Source organism: Myodes glareolus, chromosome 15 (assembly GCF_982192425.1).
Source record: "Myodes glareolus chromosome 15, mMyoGla1.1, whole genome shotgun sequence".
In the NCBI taxonomy this organism is placed as follows: domain Eukaryota; kingdom Metazoa; phylum Chordata; class Mammalia; order Rodentia; family Cricetidae; genus Myodes; species Myodes glareolus.
The window spans coordinates 41,280,148-41,303,860 of record NC_142040.1 but is presented as its reverse complement, the minus strand read 5'-3'; the positions used below and the strand labels follow the sequence as shown (position 1 = coordinate 41,303,860).

General features: G+C 43.8%; 1 protein-coding gene across 3 annotated transcripts; it reads left to right on the top strand.

Moving 5' to 3' along the window:
• The first annotated feature begins 16,109 nt into the window (after positions 1-16,109).
• Fst (follistatin) lies at positions 16,110-22,634 on the top strand. 3 transcript variants are annotated; one of them, XM_048443052.3, is made up of 6 exons: positions 16,110-16,557; positions 18,425-18,616; positions 19,059-19,277; positions 19,589-19,813; positions 20,453-20,680; positions 21,402-22,634. In XM_048443052.3, exons 1-6 carry the CDS (start codon positions 16,473-16,475, stop codon positions 21,482-21,484), a joined length of 1,032 nt encoding a protein of 343 aa, XP_048299009.1. In that variant the 5' UTR covers positions 16,110-16,472; the 3' UTR covers positions 21,485-22,634. The 3 variants fall into 3 exon arrangements, with proteins under 3 accessions (XP_048299009.1, XP_085532830.1, XP_048299008.1); XM_085676704.2 differs by lacking the exon at positions 21,402-22,634 and adding an exon at positions 21,132-21,395 and having other exon boundaries at positions 16,111-16,557; positions 20,450-20,680; XM_048443051.3 differs by having other exon boundaries at positions 16,113-16,557; positions 20,450-20,680.
• Positions 22,635-23,713: the final 1,079 nt, after the last annotated feature.

The window sequence follows — 23,713 nt, the reverse complement described above, 5'->3', positions numbered from 1 at the left end:
ATTTCCACATCTTTATTACTATGGGTTCAACGCGCCCGTGTTAGCCCTGTTCACACCCTTGCATCAGATCCTTTCCACAGGACAATTTTCCTAAACTCAGAAAACTATGATGAAGCCAGCATGTTAGACTCAATGGCAGACTCTGCTAAGCTGTGAAATCTGCTCCCCACCACCAGTTGCACTTGGGTACATCTATTTGTGCAGGGTGCTAGACAAAACCATGCGTCTCAAAGCCAGAATCAGACTATGCCCAGCATCCTCTTAAAATCCAAGCCAGCACAGAAGGCGGTGTCATGTGACGTTGGTGCGCTCATTCAGGAACTTCTCTGCAGTCTGTGGCTCCTACCTCCAAACCCAAAGCACACCAAAGTACACAAGATCCATGGGATCCTTCCCTAGATTATGCAAAAATGTAAATCAACACTGAGGGAGCCCAGCCAGTTTTCACAGAGGAAGCCTCCCCAAGTCTTTTGGGAGGAGAGCAATGTAGATTCCACCTCCTAGGACACATGCTGGTCAGACTACAAAAATAGAACACATTTAAGCAGCTCCCCTCCGGTGGACATGACCCCAGAAGGACGAAGGCATGGCGGTGCTGAAGGCAACTGAAGAATTCTGTATGCACTAAGCCTCTATTTAATAGAAGACTGACAAATTCTGAATCCCCCAGCAGTCTGAGTGGAAACACGGGGTGTCTGAAACACAGACCCAGAAAGTGGTCACCCCATTAGCGTTCAAGTTCTGTTCGTTGACTCTGACCTCGCACAGGTATGCTCAATCCCAACAGCTGCACCAGCCACAATCCAAAGGGTCTGATCAGAAGCAGGGCCAACAAAAAAGGAGGGGAGGGAAGAATGTGTGGAAACTGAACCAACCGTTAGCAATGTGGCATCTACTCGGATCCCTGGAAGACCAGTCAACAGATCAATGCTGCTTACTTCAGACCTGGGGGAGCTTCTGTTGACTGAGATTTCATGGAGCCTCGGAGGTGAAGAGGCGGTGCCATCAGAGGAACAGACAAACTGACTACCAATGTCCTTACACGGGATTCCTACATTCTTTAGCTTTGAGTACAGCTCACATATATGAATAGCCATGCCGCCAGAAGCAGGGTTTTCTAATGCCAAGGTTAAAAAATAAATGCATCAAAATGAAGTAGAGATGCAGACCAAGATGGCCCTCTCTGTCTTGATAATTTATTTATTTCTATTTTATGTGCATTGAAGCTTTGCCTGCATGTACATTCGTGTGAGGGTGTCCGATCTCCTGGAATTGGAGTTACAGACAGTTGTGAGCTGCCATGAGGGTGCTGGGAAACGAACCTGGGTCGTTGGGAAGAGCATCCAGTGCTCTTAACCACTGAACCATCTCTCCCGCCCCTCACTTACTGTTGAACTTTGAATCCTCATCATAGCCTAAGGATGGTAGATGGTGCTGAGTTAGTGGCCATGCAACTGAATCTCCCATGAGCACCTGTGGCAGCTTTTCTTTCCTGTCATTTTCAGCCTTTACAAATGCTACTCGTTCTGACATTCCCCAGTTCGTTCTCTCCCTTGCCTCCGCCTGCATATCCATTTCCACCAGCAGCATGTAAGCTCTCATTGTTCACCCACCTGAGCCTTCCCCCAGCTCCATCGCCCACCCCACCCCACCCCCGCCATCCCGCCAGATTGTACTAGTCTATCAAGATGAAAACAACACTATGACACTCGGAATAAACTTCTCCTGTCAGAGGCACACAGGAGCCTCTGTTGCGCGATCCACACTCGCCCAGCATGCAAGAGAGATTCAACTCACAGATAGGAGATCCAGACTGTAGATCACAGGGGAGGCTGACTTCTGCCCTTCTTTTGAGTGCAAGAATACTTATCTCCTGATTTCCGAGTTCTTCTCAAATTGCAGCTAGACCTGGGGAGATGTAAATATGTAAGTAAAACCCAAGACCGTATTTACAGGTTATCCTTTCTCAAATGCCAGCACTTTTCAGTTGCCTTATCAGGGGCGGGTTCAACTCCTTATTCATAAAGGGCCAATCACAAGAAAGGGCAGCTAAGTATTGAGGGAAGACCGCAAGAGTTGCCACCATATACTGATCCTTTTGTTCTGACATACTATGTGGGATTGGGCTGTGGGCAGCAATTCTGCATGTCTCTTTCTTGTGGCCCAGGGCTACTTACTCTTCATTCATTAGCAATGCAGGAGAAACCGAACTGAAACTGTTCTAAAGCAGACACAGGGAATTTTAACAATCGTTGGTTGTGTTGAAAAATGTATTCAACAGGGGTGACTGGATAACGATGGGTAACTCGCGGCTTGTTAAAACTTTCTAGAGGCAAAAAAGATCACAATGAAAGCCAAACACTGTTAAGGCGTTGTAAGGGCCACAAAGATACACATTCTTCAAACATCTCTAGCTGCTTCCCATAACACAGTGCAATTTCTGACGCTGCCATTAAGAATGATAAGAAGCATGGTAGACTCTGTGAGCATGTCTATTATCATTCTTGAAACATTTGTCTAAGCTTGCCAGTAGCTTGGGCTGAAAAAATAAAGTTGCCATCTTGAAACATATCTCAAAATATCCTTTTTCCCAGAAAACGTGCAAAAGGGTTGGAAATAAATTGATTGGTTTTCCTTTTTAATTTCCATTTTATGTCATGTGTATTTAACCTGCAAGTATGTCTGTGCTACACGTGCATGCCCAATGCCTTCAGAAACCACAAGGGGGCATTAGATTCCCCGGGACTGAAGCTAAAATGGTGGCGAGCCGATTTAGGAGTGGGATGAATCAAACGTGGAGTTCCCTGGGAGAGAAGCCAATGCTCTCAACCTCTGAGTCTTCTCCCCAGCTCCAAATGAACTTGCTTTCTCTCTGTACAATGTTACTCCTTGTCTTGCTTCCCCCTGTGGCTGTCTTCTAGAAGCCAAGCTTGGCACCTTTAACGAACTCCATCTGTGGAGGACAAGTCAACCCCTTTCCTGAGGTGGCCCTAGCGGGACAAGGCTCACAGTGGTCCTACGTCCACCATTCTTCCCATACTCAGCAACAGGTCGGCATCCCCCACTCAAACACCTCTGTCCTGTCTCCTTTGTCCTCCTCACTGGTAAGCAGATCTGGCAGAAACTTGCTGTGCAAGCTAAGAACCCTGAAATTGTGTCAATTCCCTACCAGCCTTCTTCCTTTCCTCTTCCTTCATACACCCTGCATGTTGACAGAAATCCTGAAAGAAGAGCATTTCTATATTTTCCAGAATACCTAGAAAATCTCTACTGGGGAGATTCTGCCTGTCATCTTGGACTGGAATTGGTGATTGTCTGAGTTGCTTATTTACATATGGGGAGAAAAAAAAACTGTTTGGGTATGTACCAAAGCATTAATCATTATCTCTGTGTGGTAAGGGAACACAGGATCTCAATCATCTCCTCACACTGTATTTCCCAAATATTCTTCAGTGATAAATTACTTTCATGCTCAAAAATAAAGGGTTGTTGTTGCTGTTTTTAAATTTTGTTTAAAACTTTACCAAAAAATATCATTTGCCTAGCCCTGTGTTTCTCCTTTGGTATATTGTTTCTTCTCTTTTCCAGACCCAGTCTGATGAGAAATAACCTTTTTTTTCTATAAAGAGGGCTAAAATATGAAGATGAAATTTTGAGAGAAAATACATTTTGAAGGTTTTTAAATGTTTTATAGCATGAAAAGCCTGGTTTTGACATCATGTACTTTGCAACATAGGAAAAGAAAGAAAATGATTTTTTGCTGATAATACATCCTTATTCTTACGGTACTATAAGAATTATAGAATTCTCAACATTCTTAGCCATCAGAGAAATACAAATCAAAGCAACTCTGAGATTCCATCCGACACCTGTAAGAATGGCCAAGATCAAAAACACTGAAGACAATTTATGCTGGAGAGGTAATTTCTGTGGGGTAAAGAGAACACTCCTGCATTGCTGGTGGGAGTGTAAACTGGTACAGCACCTTTGGATATCAGTATGGCAATTTCTCAGAAAATTTGGAAACAACCTTCCTCAAGACCCAGCAGTAACACTTTTGGGTCTATACCCAAAGGATGTTCAATCATACCACAAGGACATGTGCTCAACTGTCCTTCATAGCAGTGTTGCTTGTCATTCCCAGAACCTGGAAACAACCTAAATGCCCCTCGACCAAACAATGGATAAGAAAAATGTGGTACACTTACACAATGGAATCCTACACAGCAGAAAAAAATAATGACATCTTGAGATTTGCAGGCAAATGGATCTAGAACATTTGCAGGATGGATCTAGAAAACATCATACTGAGTGAGGTAACTCAGATTCAAAAAGACAAATATCATATGTACTCACTCATAAGTAGCTTTTAGACATAAAGCAAAGAAAACCACAATTCACAATCCCAGAGAACCTAGACAATAATAAGGACTCTAAGAGAGACTACATGGATCTAATCTACATGGGAAGTAGAAAAAGGCAAGATCTTCCAAGTAAATTAGGAGCATGGGGACCACGGGAGAGGGTAGAAGTGGAGGGGAGAGAAAGGGGGAGGAGCAGAGAAAAAAAAAGCTCAACAAAATCAATAAAACAAATTTAAAAAGTTATAGAACTAAAATTTAAGTTAAATATAGTTTTTATAATTAAATTTAAACAATGCAGTTAAAACTGAGTTGGAAAAACGTAATTTACAAATAAGTTGGAAAAAAATGAGTTGGAAAAACGTAATTCACAAACACAAATATAACTGGAAATGGAGAATTGTATGGGGAGAATCTTAAAATACAAAGCCAGATGTCCTTCAGTTGTGGATAAAGTTTTAGCATACTCTACCCCCTGCCTCACTTTGGTTACAAAGCATGGGTCCTTTTGCATTGATGGTGCAGACCTGTCTTACCTATCCTGAATGCACTCTATGCTGTGTTGAATAGTTTGTAAGCCACTTTCCTCTTCTACGACTAGAAGTATCAAAGCCAGTGCTGCATATTTGCATTTTAGTGATTAATCTACATGTCCCTGACCCTGATTTCTTCATTATAAAAATATTTCCACATGTGACTTTAGTAACTAGAGTTTACTTTCAATAATTAGAACATAAAGAAAAAACCTACAGTAAGCTACCATGTCAAACATATTAATTCAGCTACACTCAAAATGGTAGTTAATAACAAGTGTTAGAGAAATTGGAACACTCATACATTGCCAGTGTGTATGCTGTCAATATAGAAAACAACAGGTTTTTTTTGTTTGAAAAAAAATTTCAAAATACTGGTCCAAAATTGTTTTGACAATTCCTCAAAAATTTCCACATAGAATTTCCAAATGATTCAGAAATTACATTCATGTGTACAAACCTAAGAGAAAAAATATTCAAAGATATGTAATTAAATGTATATGACATTATTCATAATTGCTATAAGACAGTAGAAATAGCCCAAATGTCCACTAACAATGTTATAAATCCATACAATGGGGAGCCAAAGAGATGGCTCAGCAGTTAGAAGCACTGGCTGCTCTTCCAGAGGTCTTACGCTCAATTCCCAGCAATCACATGGTGACTCACAACCATCTGTAATGAGATCTGGTGCCCTCTTCTGGCACAAAGTCATACATGCAGTTAGAGCACTCATAATAAACCCATCCAGTGATATATTGTTTAGCAGAAAAAAATTAAAAGGCCCCCTCCTTGACAGAGTAAGCAATAAGAGCTGAGAGCCCTTCTCAGACCTTGGAAAATTGATCAGTAATGAAGACTCTCGGAGGAGACAAGCTGCAAAGAAGACAGAGATCAGCCCAGCTGCCTGGAAGAAGCAGAAACCAGCTGAGCGGCCAGGAAGGTTTAGACCAACTGAGGCACCTGGAAGGGACGCTCTCCACCTTGTTGAGCTGCCTGAAAGATGGACATTGTGCTCCAGGTTCCCAGCTTCGTGAGCACCCATGCTGGGGTGGGCCTTGGTGATGTAATTGTCTTTGAGTCATTTCTCCTCCTGTAAGTAACCCCTCACCCATAGTCCTATTAGTAACCCCAATGAAACTTCGTAAGTTCACCAATTGGAACTTTGGTGATATCTTCCTTTGGTCTGTGGTGGGTTCCCTCTCTGGGGTGAGTACACACATGTGTGTTGTGTTTCCCAAGAAAAGTTTCGTCACACAACATTTACCCATCAATCATTCCCCCGATGACTTTCCTATCAACGGTCATTCAATCATATTCAATAAATCTTACACCAAATAATACTGTTCGGTATGTGAATGAATGTCAGAGACCTGTGGGGATATAACTATCAATTCTACTGTATTTAATCCCTCTCCAGATATTAGATTTTAGGTGACCTCAAGAGACTGAGATTAATCTACATAACACAACAGGCTCCAAACAGTCTGGCAACCTGAGAAAGCGTTCAGGCTTCTTTCATTCTATTAATAAGTAAGTTGTGGATCTCAAGTTGTTACTTTCCCTTAATGTTAGTGCTTCCAAAATACAAAGGAAGAGTGCATTTTCCTGGGTATTGGTTTCTGCAACATTCTCATTCGTTTGTTGGCTAATTCACGTCAAACTGCCTTGTGACTTTGGTGGTAATTGGTTGTATCTCGGTGCAACTGGTTGTTTCCAAAATCATAAATCAAAATTAAGCCTTGGTACCTCTACTGGACTTGCAATTTAGGGTATTAGATATGGTTACCTTCTGAAAGCTCCTTAAATCCAAATCCTAAACAGAAACTCCCGCCTTTTCCATTGTGGCTTATATTATGAAATGAGGCTGCCACCTACTCACTCCATCACACTGGCAACACAAGAACGAGTCAAGTTTCCTCTTTTTCCTCAGTCCTCGTCCCAATAGAACCTGCCAATTCTGCCTATTCATGGGCTCTTGAAGGCAGCCCTTTTCATCAGTCCCCGGTACCTCTGTATCCCATCTCCACAAATGTAGTAAGGGCAAAATGCAATGTGACATCATCACTTCCATTCTCACAGAATCTCCTCTGGAAAGCCCAAAGCATCTGTCATGTTTGCAAGAGCTTATACAATGTGGACCATCAGCTTCTCCGTTTACCCAGGTTCTATGTTTCTCGAACTCAGTGTGTTGGTCATTAAAACTTCTTGGGGTTCTTTGAATGAGTCCTCTCTTACTTCCTGGGCTTCATAAATCTTCTATCATCTCGTCCAAACACACCACCATCAGACACTTCTCATAACTGACATAACTTTACACACATGACTTTTAAATGTCATTTAAAGAGGGCTCCTCCATCTTTATCACTCTTCACTGGACTTACTGAATAGCTGCCTTCTCTTTTACACTAGAAAGGCTCCAACTGGGTTTCCCTTCTTCCTCTTTCCTTGTAATGTATCTCAACTGCACAGATAGCAGAAAACTATAAAGATTCCCTTTCTCTTTTTTTAGAATATACTAGTAACTATAGACCTGTTTATTTACCCTAGCAAACCAAATTAAAATCCATTTTAAATGGAAAGGGATTCTCCATATAAAAGTGTTAGTATATGTAGGGAGTTATTGATTAATTGATTAAAAAGCTAGAGTAAAGTCAGTTTGGTGGCTCAGAAGGCGAGACTGATTGGCATCAAGCCTAATGCTAAGCTTGAGTTCAATCCTTGGCATCAACGCGGTGAAAGGAGAAACTGCGAGTTAACCTCTGACCTCTACACATCCGCTGTAGTAGTGCACTCACAATAATAAATAAAATGAAAGCTGGAGTGCTTCCTAAAATTACCTCAGCTTTGTTATACATTTTCTGGAACAACCTCAAAAATGGTGATGAGGAAAATAGTGATGGCATAGTTCATGTTTCTGGCATATGTACTCAATACAAGATAATTATTATTAAAGATCAAAATAACTAATTGGTGTATGGAGGGGGGTTGGGAAACGGGGAGAGAGTTACTCAAGACGCACAAGCTGTGATGGTAGCAACCACGAATTTTGTAAGACTACATAATATATGAAGTTATGCACTAGGAAGAACGTTCTAACTTCTAAATCTGAAGGGTTCTTGGAAGGCGAGTTGACAATTAAACTGTACTGGCAGGATAATCAGCCTGTGCTAGAGGCTCACTCTGTCAAAATCTGGGTCTTCGTCCAGGATCCCTGAGACCATACAATATCTATGCGTGAATTTCTGTGTCTATAACTCTTTCAGAACAAATGCAAAGTTTTCATTGAAGAGTGTTAAGTGTACTATTTTCTGTGCTATTCTGAGAAGATGGTCCATATATTGCAAAGCTGTTCAAAGGGACCACAAACATGAAAAAGTTAAGAATCACTGCCTAACAGTTTCTTCGGGAAATCTGGTGTCTTGGCAAAAATGGAAATGTTGACAGTGTGATGGTTGTGTCATCTGGCTGGCCAAAACAATGTTTTCTGTTAAAGCAAAGATTAGAAGTCTCGGGGCCAAAATGATCTCAACTAAATGGTTCTTCTACTCTGTGTTTCCATCTGTCCAGCGTGTGAGCCATTAGCACATGCTTCCTGTTGATGATTTTCATACCCTATTTGCAAGGAAATTGCACTGAGACCAGTTGAAAAGAATTATTTAGTTCATGTATTGGAAAACCAAATAAACATTCTTCTAATATATACTCTTTTATATTGCTACACCAGTGACTATGGGATTAAGTACATATTGACCAATACTGCCTCTCAGTCATTCATCCACCAGATTTTTATATAAACACATATGTATATATATATTCCCATTCTAGTTCAAAAACCAGCAAAGCTCACCATGTGTTGAAATAATTTATTTCAACACTTAATGCATCATCAGTCCTGTATTTCCACATGTTGTGTCATCACCATTTGACCTCAAGCCATTGTTAAATATTTAATAGTTCTGTTGAATAAACAATACAAAGTATTGTTTACTTTTGAATGTGACATTTACATGAAAAAAAATAAACCAATAGATGCTCCAAAAGGTACAAGGTATAGTCAGTCCTTACCCTTTTGATGGATGAAAAATGAAATACAAGGGAAGGGAGAGTCCAGGGAGGATCAATGAATCAGGGGCAGCAACCACAACTGAAAAGATGTCATAACTCACCAATAAAGAATGAAGGCAGACAGTAACTGCCACCCAAACGTTAGCATAATGGAAACTGCATGTTTCCACCTCCCAAAAGCAAAATGATGGATAGGTTCTGCATAGGAATCGACTTACATAAAAAATGATAATATTCAACAAACCACTAGCCAAGAAGGGATCTTGCTTAACACTCGCTGAGTGTAAATCCCCTGGTGAAAGGTTTTTTTTTTTTCTCTTGAAAAGAGTGACTATGGTATAAAAGAAACACCAGCGAGTACATGTAAGAAAGTTGGACGAGTTAGCGTAGCTCTTCTGGAAAGTGTGTTCAATACATTCTCTTGGACAGCCACAGATAATCAGCCTTTGGAAGGATGAAGACAAGGGGTCAGCCTGCACAAGAAAATGTTTAAAACTCGCTCAGTTCCTCTGGGACGCAGAAGTAAATACTGCACACAAAAGCATCCTATCCCAGCATATGCTTTTCATTGAAAAACAAAACACAACGTGGGTTCCCTACGCCGTAGTTGAGAGAAGCAGCTTTGATGCTTATGAAAGGATATACTATGTTCACAGTCTTTAAAGATGTGTTACTGTGAACAGGCTAACTCTCCACAGTTAGCCTATCTCAATCATAACCCCATCAAGATTTTGTAGAAATAAGCAAATAGAGTCTATGAATTGCCTATAAAAACAATTAGATTACCTAAGGTGATCTTGAAAAGAACGAATAAAGCAGTAGAAATCACACTCTCAGATTTCATTGCTTCTCCTAAAGCTGGCAATCACAACAGTTTGGCACTGGCTTAGGACCAACAAATAGATCAATAGAACAGATCACAGACCAGATATAGAGCTCCCTGATGAGGCCATGTGACCTTTTTTATTTGTTTAACAAGATGCAAAAGCAATGCAAAACAAGATTTCCCTCTACGGAAAGGTGACTGTCCTGTACCATTCTGCTACTATAACCAAACACTTTATCTTAGGTCATTTATCAGCAATAAGAATGTGTTGGTCACTGTTTTGAAGTGTTTTGGATTCTAAGGTCAAGGCACCAGCAAATTCAGTATCAGAGAAGGCTCCCCCCTGCTTCCAGGACAAGGGACAAACTCCTTCCCTTAAGGCCCTTGATAAAAACTGTAATCCCACCCAAAAGAGCATAGCCCTCATGGCCTCACCTCCCAAGTGCCTTACCTCTCAATATCACTTTGGGAGTTAAGTTCCTAAATACGTTACATTAAACCATAGCAGTGGCAGTGTAAAATCATAACTGTAACACAATAGATGTCCAGAGTTAGTTTAACTACCTACAAATCAACTCTGAATCTATTCTAAACGATACTTCCTTCTTGAATGAAGTATCCATCGGAACAAAGATAAGATTCATGCCAATATTTTTAATGAAGGTGACAACATGGCAAAGTGACCAAGTAACAATTGCATCAACTACTAATTCCAATACTGAATAGCTAAACCCTTAGAAAAGATCTTATTATTTCAGTAGCAATCCATTGCCTGCTACTTGATGGAAAAACCAAAATGAGGTATTGGAAATTAAAATATAGTCCCATGACTATAATATATTAAGTCACTTTTAGCCCAAGAAGGAGGCTCTTTCTTTGACGAATGCATTGTTTTGAACCTAAGGTGGGGAAAGAGACCAGCAAGTACAGGTTTGTCCTCTTTGTGCTTTTCATGACGTAGAATGTGTAAATGGCGCTAGGACAGAAAGTACTAGAGTTCACACACTGGCATGTTCAGTCACACCCAAATATATGAGTCCTTTGTATTATCAAAGCAACCTGAACTTTCTATTAATCCCACACAATAGTTCTATCCTGGGGCATAATTTGAATGGTTTGCCTTAATGACTTAATTATGTTGAACTGAACGTGTTGATGGTGACAAGTTTAAGAGCCTATGTGTCCCATATCTTAGCTGTTTTCTTAAAACTCAAAGCAGTTTTAAAATTGAAGGGGAAAACAAAACAAAACAAATATTACACACAAAAAAAATGTATTCGCCAAAAGAAAGAGTAGACTGTGGTTGATTGGGACAATATAAGACAACCAATCATTGCCTTAGCAATATATTTAAAAACATATTTTATAATAATTTTTTAAACCTGATCACTTTGTGGTTTGAATATTCTGTATAAATAAATACTGCCTGAGTGGGATCACATTCTTTAACATATTAGGATTACAATAATTCCGCCAATGTAGACCTACTGCTCCACCCCACCCACTCAGATATTCATTCTAGTCTACGAAATTGCACCGTTTCAAGAACTACCGATACACCAACTGTTTTTATACTTAGAAGGACAAAATCTGATTCAAAAAAAAAAAGTTTGACTTTTAAAACATAAAAGTAAATCTGCCAGGTTATGGCTTCCAAATTCTCTACATGCGATCTCATCTCTCTCCTTCTATGCTGTTTTTTAGGGACTGAAATAAAGCAAGTCATTCCGCTATGAGTTTAACAGCTGTCTTAGGAGCTGGTTTAAATCATTTGTTAAACACTAATATTTTAAATTTATAAACTTCAGAAGGAAGATAGCTTTTGAAGTTGGAAAAAAAAAATCAGAGAACAGTAGTCTTTTCTGTGTGGTGCCCAGAATTTCAGTCACAAATTGGTCCTATTGTGTTTCTCATAATTTACATTTACTTTTGGCAAAGCAGAAAGGAAAAAAATAAGTCAAACTTGAAGGCGTACAACAGAACTGAGAGATGGCTTTTTTTTTTTATTTTAAAACGTGCCTTTGACATTTAGATATCAACCAAGCCAATATTTAACATTTATAAAAGACAAAACAGTAAAGAAGCTGCAGCTGTTCTCTGTGATGTCACTGAACAGGTGTGTGGTGCCACATCACACCACAGAAACTGGACGGATCTCTTGAGAATGCCCACAGAAAGCCCAGACAGAACTGGTATTGACATGAGACTCATTTCCTCCGATATGGTCAGAAAACAACCGGGAATGACAAGAGTCCTGGTGACCAACCTGGGCAAATTCGGAGCAGACATTCTCCCAAACAGATCAATACTATCCAAGGTGCAGCTGAAAAACAGGATGGGTTTGTACCGCTACGCAAACACTGAAGCTGCTTATTCACAAGACCAAAAGCAATGGGAGCTTGTGTTTTCCACAGTATGTTTGCCAGTGACCTCAACCCTGACCTGCAAGGCCACCCTCTCTGGGACTAGAAGTAATCTTGTACTAGGTCTTCTGGCCACAAGGGAAACGTATGGAGGGGTGGCATTTTTGAGAAGGAGAACTACTGTATCTGTATTGGCTGAGCCAGACAATTACACAATGCCAAAATGACTCATCAGGGCAGCCCAGTTAGGAAAGTGGGTGACCGGGGTATTCGAAATAACAAGAAGAAAAAGAAAAATAGAAATGGTGGCACACACCTGTCATCCTAGCACTGAGAAGGTGGAGACAGGAGTTCAAGGTCATCCTCAGCTACAGTAGCAAGTTTGAGGCCAACCCAGGTTACATGAGGCCCTGTCTAAAAAGGCAAACAAAGAAAACTTGCTTTTTCCAGTTCATTTTGGAATGTGGTTATGTCTTGGATTAAATTAATTTAAGTAGCTTTTATGGCACACATATTTGTGTGTGTGTGTGTGTGTGTGTATTTACTTAATTTTTGTGAATAAACCAAATACTTTTATCCAGATAAATATGCTTTTAACTCCCTCATATGGTTTGTTTTTTAATTTCCATTTAGCTTGATAAACAATATCACCCTCCAAAAATGTAACATTCCTAGATACTTGTGTGATCCTTTTATATCAGATTGTGTGTTTACATAAATGAATAGTTAATTCTAATAAGTGCATGCAAGGTTCATCAGTGCTTTTGCTGATTAATATTTTATAGGAGAGATTATAATCCTTAAAGCAATATTTCCAAAAACTGCTGAGGAAATGAACTAAATTAAAATGTGGTCCTTGTCGTGTGACAAAACTTTCCATGGGGAGATGCAGCACACGTCTCTACTCACTCCAGTTAGGGATCCCGTGACAGAACACAGGAGAGGTGGCACCAAAGTCCAACCTGGTGAATCCATGAGCTTTATTGGGGTTACTTAGAGGAGTGTGGGTGAGGAACACAAAGACAGAGGCATCACCACTGCCCATTCACAAAAATTCACAGAAACGGGGAAACCTGGAAGACACTGACAGGTTAGAGAGTGTCCTTTTCAAGTGACTATGGTCTAAACCTCTTCTAGGCATTTCGGCATCTCCCAGGCAGTTGTTCTGATCTCAGAGTCTTCAGTCTTCTTTGTAGTTCCGGCAGGGAGGGGCCTAGTAAACCTGGTCGGTTTCAGGGACTTCCTGAAGCTATTTTGAGTTGGTTGCCTTGAGCATAAGGAGCTTCCTTTGGGATGGAATGTTTCCATCACTGTTACACAACAGTCCTGTATTCATCTAGACAAACTGACCTCATCTAGGACTCTAAAGAGATGACTCAGGGGTTCAGAAGGTTCAGTACTCATACAGCTCTCAGAGATTACCTGAGTTCAGTGCCCAGCACCCATTGTGGTCCATCTTCTGGACTCCTTGGACATCTGCACTCACAGGTGTACAGGCAACATTATTTAAAAATAATAATCTTTTTATAAAATCATCTACAAGTGGGCAGAAGTATAATTTGAACATCTTACAAGGTCACAATATTAGAAAGTTTGAGGAAGTCCCCTCAACATACAAAGGTTGACTGATGACTCAAAACCAAAAGATATGTTTAAACTGGAAACAAATATAAAAGTCTGTAGTTATGTTTCAATATTAAAGACATTTTTAGTGCCCGTTGGTAGCCATAAGATTCAGTCCTCTACCACCTAAGATCTCTGCATTTAGAGTGTGTAACTTATTTTCCAACACCAGATATACACTTTGATAAAAATCTAGCTAAAACAGAAACTGGGTCTTTTGCTGGCAGAAAAAAAAAAAATGTATGGGATGGAGAGGGGACAAGTTACAGTAATTGTTAGATTTCCTTTGGGTAGGATTTCTCTGGAATAGGGGTGGGGGCATTTGCAGGGGGGAAACAAACTTTCCGTCTAGCGTATCACATTATAAGCATCTTTGAGAAAAGAAGGAATAATTCAACTTTGAAATTCTGCCATTAAGTGGCGGCTCCTGCAAAGGGGACAGTTTGCTATTAATTGTTAATGTCGCCTACCATTAGAGGGCACTAAACAACTCCACATTAATGCGTTGGAGGAAAGAGAAAAGGAGGCGAGGAAAGGGGAGGGAGAGTATGGGCAGAGTCCGGGGAGAGGGAGGGGAGACAGAAGCCGGGAAGGGCTGGGAAAGAGAGAAGAGGGAAGTGGGAGGAGGGAGAAAAGGCCAGAAGAGGAAAGAGACAGACAAACAGTCAGACAGACAGAAACAGACAAAATGAATCTGGAAAGGTTAAGAAGGATGTGGAGCCCCAGAGCCGTCTAAAGTGAGCAAAAAGCCCGGGCCACCCACTCCCCTCCCCTCTCCTCTCGTCCTCATGACTGTAATTATAAAGCGAAAAGCGGCGGCGAGGTCACTCGTTTTTACCAGCCTGCTGCACCGAATGCGCGCGGTGCAGGTGCGGCGGCCGCGGGGCTTTGTGATTCATGCCCACTTTCAAAGGGGGGCTTGGGCCCGTCTGAGAGGCACCCAAACAACTGTCTTCTAATATTAGCACGGCTGTATTTCGGGATCTATTATAGTCTGTCCAGACAGATCCCATTGTAATGGGATCTTTTATTAAAAGATTAGCACTATCTCCTGCAGTTGGTGGAAAAAAATCTGTTATCACTGAGTTATTTGCAGTTGTGGAGGGGGTGGGAGGAGGGTGATGGAAGATGGGGGTGGGAGGATGAGAGGAGGACCTGAGGAGGGTCGGAGGAGGGGGGGGGGGAGTGTAGGGCGGGGGTAGAGAAGAAGGGCGAATTTGAAATCCGTAGAACAAATCCCAATGACCTGGGAATGTCCAAGAATTTTTGTCTGCATAGTTCGCCTGTTTGTTGTCGTTCGGGCTTCAGAAGCGAAAAGAATAGGAATTAAAAAGGCAGCTTTGAAATAAACAATATAGCATTTTCCGTGAAGTAATCGTTTTATATAAAAGGAAATATCGCCTCCTCAGTTTCATTCAGCGGTGCCAGAAAATGTTATAAATGAGAAGACCCGCCAACTTTCGGCGAAGAATGCCAGGCATTGCACTCAATAAACTGAAGCTGCAGAAGTTCATTATCACGGTGCAATCTTTTTTTTTTAAATATGAGAGAGAGAGAGAGAGAGAGAGAGAGAGAGAGAGAGAGAGAGAGAGACTGAGACTCGGGACAGAAACTGGGGCGTCTCGGAGCGGGGGGGGGAGGGGGGCAGACCGCCTACGTCGGCGCCCCCGCTCGGGGCTGCGACTCCAGACGCGGCGAAGTGAAAGGGGAGAAAAGAAAGGGAGAGGGCGAGACTGCCGGGGGGCGGCCGGCTCCGAGGTGTTAAACATTTTTGTTTGCCTCTGACTTGTGGAGAGCCAGGGCCGCGTCTCCGCAGCCCTCCGCCTGGATGGAAGGTGTCCGGGGTCGGGGTCCTTAGCAACCACTCCAAACTGGGGGGACTTGGTGGCTGGGGGTGGGGGAACGGGCACGGTGGCCGCAAAGTAAGACACGCAAGAGACCCCGGGACACAAAACGTCGCCGGGACCCCGCGCCAAGGCTCCTCGGGGAGGATCCTGAAACTGTTCCCCGGGGCATTTCAGCAGCTCCGGGATCCTGCGGCATTTGAAGAAGTCTCTCTGGAGCCCTGGAGCAAAGGTGCCGGGAACCAACTCCCGGGGTCCCCCCTCGCTCCGCTGGGCGCCTCCTCCAGCGCCCTCCTCACTCACACGCGCACACGCACACACGCGCGCACACACATACTCGCACGCCACCCCGGGCGCGCCGGCTCTGAGCGGCGGCGTGCAGGACTGGTGGGTGTTCTCCACCCCCGAAGCGTCGCCCCCAGCCCCCCCCTCCCCGTCACTACCCCTCCCGCTTCTACGCAAATAAGAACTCCGCGATTCCCCTCCTGCCTCTTTGATTTCGGGCACCTCCGACAGATAATTGGGAAGGGTTTCCAGAAGGTGGGAAATGTCACCTGATTCACACTGAACTTTTAAAAGCTCCCCACCCCCAAAGAGTCGGCACACCCTCGGTCGCGGCCGCCCTCCCACAGCCCCACACACTGGGAGACCGCCCACCTCAAACCTTAAGACCCCCGTCTAGATTTAAAGCGCGGCTGCGCCCGGCTTCTGACGTCCATTGAATCGCGCGGGCGGCCGGTGGCGAGCGCGGGGCTGCGCCAGGATCGCTGCGCCCTCCGCCGCTCGCCTCTGCGACGCGCGCCGCTCGCCCAAGCCACCCGCCGCCGCGCTCCTCGCCCTGCGCCTGCCCCAGGATGGTCTGCGCCAGGCACCAGCCCGGCGGGCTCTGCCTCCTGCTGCTGCTACTCTGCCAGTTCATGGAGGACCGCAGCGCCCAGGGTGAGTGGAGGGGGATGCGCCCGGAGGCTCGGCTGGGGCAGGGGTTCTACTTTTCTGTCGTCTCGACTTGGTCTGTTCTGACCGACGCTGCTCTCGGAAGACGCTGGAATCACTCGGCTACTCCGGGAGTAGGGGGAAAGGACTGAAGCAGTGACACTTGAGGGTAGAGAACAGAGTTTAGAGCCGGGTTATCCTCCAAAAGGAAAGGGCCTGAGTGGGTGAGCTGGAATCTCACTAGTTAGGGGTAGATGCTCCAAGTTCTGGTCATAATGACTTTAGATGCTATGTCTCCTGGTTGGCTCAGGAGAAGGGCTAGCATCCGTCGCCTGGAGATTACAGTCGACTTCCTAGCAATCTAGCCTACCTTCCTTCCATATCTTTTGGTGACTTTTTTTTTTAAATGACTTGGGTGGGGGATGGGAGATACCGAATTTTCTTGGGTGGCTGGGGGACGTGGTTTCAGAAACTTTGCCCAAACTTGGAAATGTGGGTACTGAGATTTTTAAAGGGAGGTAGTGTTGGTGGATGCTCCTTCCACCCCTCTCCCTAAGCCCCGCGAAAAAGGAGAAGAAAAGGGACAAGTCAAGTTATTAGCCCCGAAGTGGTTTAAGGACTTTGCCGTTTTCTCCACTTTGCCTGGTTCGTCCTGTTAACTTTCTGTGGAACGAGAAGCAGTCCACGGGCGATTTAAATTCTGACGTGGATTAAAGAGCACATTTCTTGAAGTTTGGCTTCTAAAATTCTAAAAATGAATTTGTTTTATTACAGTTAGTCTCCGGGCAGGATTTTTTTTTTTTTAAATAGTGGTGATCGGGCAGCTTGCGCCCCAGTTGCTCGAGTCACTTCGGTGATTCGTGAGAAGTCTTCTTGTCCAAAGTCCGAACCCATAGAAAGGGTTAGGGGAGGAAACTATTAGCAAAGAGTTCTTGGTAGACATGAGGTAGGTATATGTGACCCGGTGGACACCTTCCCTCCCCCCAGCACTGCTGCTTTGCCTGTTAGAGCGGTAAGGTTTTGTGTGTTGTAAGCTGCCCTCCCGGGCACTGGCCCTAGCCGTCTGCCCGACACTAGGCTGGGCAGCCCGCCTTTCTGATAGGGGCGCTGCCTGAGTGCCCGGACGTGGGCGCCAGGGAAAGCAGCCCTCGGAGATTTCGAAAGATCGTGGTGGCTGCGGGCGTGCTCCGGGCTGGCCGATTGCAAAACGGGCCCGTCGGGCGGGCTGCGCCTCGAGGCCGCACAGGGCAGATCCAGGCTGGGCCCGGCTGCTTTTTTGCTTTCATTTTTTCACAAGTGTCTTTTGCTTGATCTGTTTCTGAAAAATTCATATTCATTCTCCTTACCCCCTCCCTCGCTCCCTCCCTTCCCTCCCTTCCACGTCTCCTCTCCCTACTTTCTTAACCCCTGTCACAAATAATTCTCTTACCGCCTACATGAAACCAACATGTAAAAACATCCGTCGCATCCTGTTTTTGTCAGGTTCTTTAATCTGTTCTTCCAGTCGCTGCAGGTTATGAAATGGGACGAATAAAAGTAAACAGTCTAGTAAAAGTCAATGCAAGCTGCACGTGTTGTGTCTGGGTCACTGGTAACCGACATTGATATGGCTAGCGCGCTGCGGCGGCGGCTCTAACCCACCTCCCACCTCGGTGATGGGTCTTTCCCCTCCCTCCCTTTGGAGATCTCTCTCTCTCTCTCTCTCTCTCTCTCTCTCTCTCTCTCTCTCTCTCTCTCTCTCTCTCTCTCCCCTCCCCCCTCCCCTCATCGATCGGTTGGTCCCCCACCAAGGCCTCTTTGCCGGGCTCCAGCAGCCTTCCGCCCCCTACCCCGCTGCTCACTCAGTCACCTCCTGATCCCTGTCTCTTCACAGCTGGGAATTGCTGGCTCCGCCAAGCAAAGAACGGCCGCTGCCAGGTCCTGTATAAGACAGAACTGAGCAAAGAAGAGTGCTGCAGTACCGGCCGTCTGAGCACCTCGTGGACCGAGGAGGATGTGAACGACAATACTCTCTTTAAGTGGATGATCTTCAACGGGGGCGCCCCCAACTGCATCCCCTGTAAAGGTGGGCCTCCTCTTCCCTAGGCGGCAGGCCCTCAGTAGAGGGCGTCTTGCCCTCAGTGTTCCCACTGCCTGACTGGGGCTGAGGACTGGCAGAATTTTGTTCGGTTTCTCCCTGTTTCCCCCGGTGAAGTTAGCTAGGTGGAATCCAGCTCGCGCTGCAGGCAAAACAAGGTCGGAAGAGGTTGGTCCCCAGGCTTCTTAGCTGAGTGTGGTAGTGTAGTGAAAGCTGCCAACCAGTGTGGTCTTTGAGAGAATTTGGATACAGGACATGGCCTGAGATCCCCAACCCCCATCCCTTCCAGTCTTCCAGTAGACAGCCTGGGGCCCTCCATCTCTGATGCATGATTGCGCAAGGCATTTGAGACCACCACCCCACCCCACCCCCGTCTGACCGGCCAACTGCCTGGCCTTGGTTTGAATCCCTCCCTCTTTCCAACTCCTAGAAACGTGTGAGAATGTGGACTGCGGCCCCGGGAAAAAATGCCGCATGAACAAGAAGAATAAACCCCGCTGCGTCTGTGCCCCGGACTGTTCCAACATCACCTGGAAGGGTCCAGTGTGTGGGCTGGATGGGAAAACGTACCGCAACGAATGTGCACTCCTCAAGGCCAGATGTAAAGAGCAGCCGGAACTGGAAGTTCAATATCAGGGCAAATGTAAAAGTAGGTCCCACCCTTCAGTATCTTATACATTCCTAGACCCTTGAAGACCCAAGGGGGATAGTACAGCCTCCATAAAGAGCCCGGGAATCAGAATAGTAATGCCAAATAAGGGGGCTCCTTTCTGATTCCAAAAGGGTAATGAAGGAGCCAGCCTGGAGTCACAGATCCTCTGGAAAACAGCCGGGCTCCCCAAATGCCTGTTAAAATCTGGATGCTTTGCTTTAATGATTTCCTTCAGAATATCAAGCGTTTACTCCCTAAGGACCAGAAGGGCCTACTGAAATGTCTCCCTCTTTTTATTTTTTTTCCAGAGACTTGCCGGGATGTTTTCTGTCCAGGCAGCTCCACCTGTGTGGTAGACCAGACCAACAATGCCTACTGTGTGACCTGTAATCGGATTTGCCCAGAGCCCTCCTCCTCTGAGCAGTACCTGTGTGGGAATGATGGAGTGACTTACTCCAGTGCCTGCCACCTGAGAAAGGCCACCTGTTTGCTGGGCAGATCGATTGGATTAGCCTATGAGGGAAAATGTATCAGTAGGTATTCTGGATTGAAGAAAGAAAAAAGACGGGAGTGGAAAAAAAAATCTGTTGTAATTGTGTGGGGCCCTTCAATGAGTAAATCCAAGTCCTCAGTTTGGGTGAAAACTGTTTAGCCAAAACATTTCTCCTCAGGCACCTTTGTCTGCTAGAGGCGTTGACGCCACCAACTAGAAGCAGAAAACAGTTTTCTATCTCAGAAAACTTAGAGCTCACACAATTTTACACATTTTTTTAAAGTGCCAGACTTGCTGGAAGCGAAAAATAATTACTTAACAGTTCCTAAAACCTGCTATCAGATTCCAGTAATTGATGGAATCTGATTTTTTTTAATCCCACTTATAGAAAATAATCAGATGCATATTTAACTCAAGGGTATTGTGAAATTCTGTTCCAAAGAATATGGTATTTAATGCAGTTCTATAAGATGTGAGAAACCACGGTGTGTCTGTGTGTCTGTGTGTGTGTGTGTGTGTGTGTGTGTGCATGATTGTAATAGAACACCTTCATTACCCCCTTTAGTAAGTGATAATATGTATAATATGGGCATCTCTGAGTAGGGAATGGAGGAAAGGGGAAAAGGGAGGAAATGAGACCCTTCAGTTTGCTCATCACAGGTGTATTATATCCTAGAAGCAAAGTCCTGTGAAGACATCCAGTGTGGCAGTGGGAAAAAATGCCTGTGGGATTTCAAGGTTGGCCGAGGCCGCTGCTCTCTCTGTGATGAGCTCTGCCCTGAGAGTAAGTCGGATGAGCCAGTCTGCGCCAGTGACAATGCCACGTACGCCAGCGAGTGTGCCATGAAAGAAGCCGCCTGCTCCTCTGGCGTGTTGCTTGAGGTGAAGCACACCGGATCTTGCAACTGTAAGTGTGATTTCTAACCTTGCTGCCATTTTAAGGCATTTCCAGGCAACCCTGGGGAATGGACACAGACCTTGCTGTGTAAACCTGTTTCTGGTAAAGCTAGGTAGCTGCTAAATCACCAGCAATTTGTTGATCCTCAGCCCAGTTTTCTGCAGTGTTTCCTGGCTTTTTAGGATCGACCTGATGGCCTCCCATTGGGTGGCCTCCGAAAACCGCTCTCCAGCTGTTTGATGCTCCTTCTTCCCTCCTAGTATTTTGCTTTGCTGTTGCCTCATTAACACTGGAATCTAAACTAACTGCTTCAAAAGTTTGTGGGTTTTTTTTTTTTTCAAAGACAGCTTTGTATTATCACACCTGGGCTGCGGCTTATCGCCGCTGCAGCTACTAACTCTGAATTAAGGAGAAAAGCAGTTAAACCTAGAACACAAGAGCGCTTTTTATCTGATTTCAGGAATCTGCCTGTAAAACCTGAGCCATTGATTCTCCAGAACTTTCTGCAATTTTGACTTCATAGATTATGGTGGTTTGTTTGTGTGTGTTTAAGTAAACTTATTGCGTAACTGCAGATGCCAACAAAAAAAAGCATCACACTGCAAGTCGTGTAAAAATGCAACGCTGTAATGCGGCTGTATCAGAGGGCTTTGAAAACGTACACTGAGCTGCTTCTGCGCTGTTGTTATCCGTGTTTAAACAACAGCTCCCCCTGTATTCCCCCATCTAGCCATCTCGGAAGATACGGAGGAAGAGGAGGAGGAGGAAGACCAGGACTACAGCTTTCCTATCTCTTCCATTCTAGAGTGGTAAACGCTCCTCCAGTGTTCAGTGTTGACATAGCCTTTGGGCAAAACAGAACACAACAAGAGCAAGGAAAAAAAAGGAAAAAAAAAAAAAGATAGACAAGAAAATAAGAAAAAGAAAAACTATATTGTCCATAATGTAAATAAGTGTATGCTTATTTATTTGGGGGGAAAACTATACATGAAAGGGCCTTTGTCCTAACGCTCTCTCCCAGGCCACATTGTTACTCACTGGGCATGGAGAGATTGTTATTTTGTGGTCTACTGGATGAGGCCTATAGTTGAGACTTGTAGACGTTTATTTATACTGTGTCATGTTTTATAATTTATACATAAAATGTCTGGTTGACTGTACACCTTGTTTTTGAAGAAATTTATTCGTGAAAGGAAGAGCAGTTGTTATTTATTGTGAGGTCTCTTGCTTGTAAAGTAAAGCCGTCCCCCCCCCCCCGTAAACCATTGAAGTCCATTCCTTTGACCCACTCACTCATCTGTCTCCCTTCATTTCACTGCTGTTAGATTCTTTTCCACCTCTTAACAAATTTGCATGTCAGTTTCTGTCATGTTTATTTATTGGATTCTCAGCTGCCTACTCTGTACATACCTGATCCTTCGGGTTCTGTTTACAAGGAATCTTGACTGACCAAAAGGCATCGTAACTCTGCCTCAGATACAAGGTACAGAGGATATGCGTCTCGGAAGGAACGTCTGTTTCCGGGCCCTTGTTCTGGTGAAAACATTGTGAGAAAGGATGAGAGGCTTTAAGAGTCGAGAAATGTACTTTTATGATGTTGCAGATCCAAAGACATAGTGACGTGGGGTGTCAGGAGACGAAAGGAAGGTGATCGTTACCCTTCCAACCTGTCATTCACTGTTTCCTTTGAGGTAGTCGGCTGTACCTTCCCAATTAGTTCTTTTTCAACCAATGTGTCACTAAAAGTTCCATCAAAGCTTTATCAGTTCAAGTTTCTTGCTTTTCATAATACTTTTTTCTGATGCAATTTTATATTTTCAAACATGGCAAGTTAAATATAAATTCATTTAAATATATAGTTTTGTACTTTTCTACCATGTAAATGTGCAATGTATATAAAAGTTATAATGTGTATTTGTAAATAAAAGATGAGTGAAAAAATAAAAAAAAATTAAAAAGCCAATGGTGTCAGTTCCTGTCAATGAAAAGTAACTTATTTTGGCTTTTGAATAAAAAAAAAATGCACATGATATAGGGATATAGTGACCACTGATCAAGTGCCAAGAGCAGTAGCTGCTGTAAAGTGGGTAAAATACAAATCACCTAGAGCTGAAAAGGTGGCTCAGAGGTTAAGAGTGTGTAGTCCATCCACTTCCAAAGGACCTAAGCTGGTTTCCTGTAGCTCCAAAGAATCTGGTGCCCTCTTCTGGCCTCCGAGGACACCTACACTAATGTGTGTGTGCGCACACACACCTTTTTAAAAAGTAAAAAAAAAAAAAAATCTAAGTTACAAATTGGGGTTAGAGAGATGACTCCACAGTTAAGAGCACTTACAGATGAGCCAGGGTTGGTTCCCAAACCCTACATGTCTTACAATCGTCTACTAACTTCAGTTCTATAGAATCTATCACCAGGCATGTCCATGACATACACACAAGAAGGAAACATACATAAATCAGTTTTTACAGTTACCTTATTTGCGTGGGTTTAATTCTGCCTGAAGTTACAGACAGTTGTGAGCTGCCTTGTGAATGCTGTGAACAAAACCCTAGTGTTCTGATAGAGTAGTAAGTGCTCTTAACTGCTGAGCCATCTCTCCAGCCATATATATAGAGAGAGAGATAAAGGTGGAGTTTTAAAATTAAGAGCATCAGAGATCCAACACTTTTACAGGACAGGCATGTGTCAACAGCCACTGCAGATGTGACTTCTTCCCTGAAGTACATCTATACTATGTTTACTCTACTACATGTACAGTATGTGTAAACTATATATACTGTGTGTATCCCTATGAACACCTTCTCATTGCTAGTCCTAGCTGTCTTGTCACAGCCATCAGCCCACTGTAGCCCACTGAACTCATCTAAGTAAAGCATGTTTTCTAGTGTTTAAGAGGAACACTGGCTAGAGAATTTCCTCAGTAGTTAAAAGCACTTGCTGTTCTTCCAGAGGACCCGGATACAATTCCCAGCACACAGCTGCCTATTACTCTAGCTCCAGGGGATCTGATGGTCTTTATGGCCTCAGTGAACACCTGCATGC

Coding starts and splice junctions, on each gene's coding strand:
- Fst (XM_048443051.3), top strand. CDS start 16,473: ATGGTCTGCGCCAGGCACCAGCCCGGCGGGCTCTGCCTCCTGCTGCTG. Junction 18,617..19,058: donor CAACTGCATCCCCTGTAAAG/GTGGGCCTCCTC, acceptor TCCAACTCCTAG/AAACGTGTGAGAATGTGGAC. Junction 20,681..21,401: donor GCACACCGGATCTTGCAACT/GTAAGTGTGATT, acceptor TCCCCCATCTAG/CCATCTCGGAAGATACGGAG.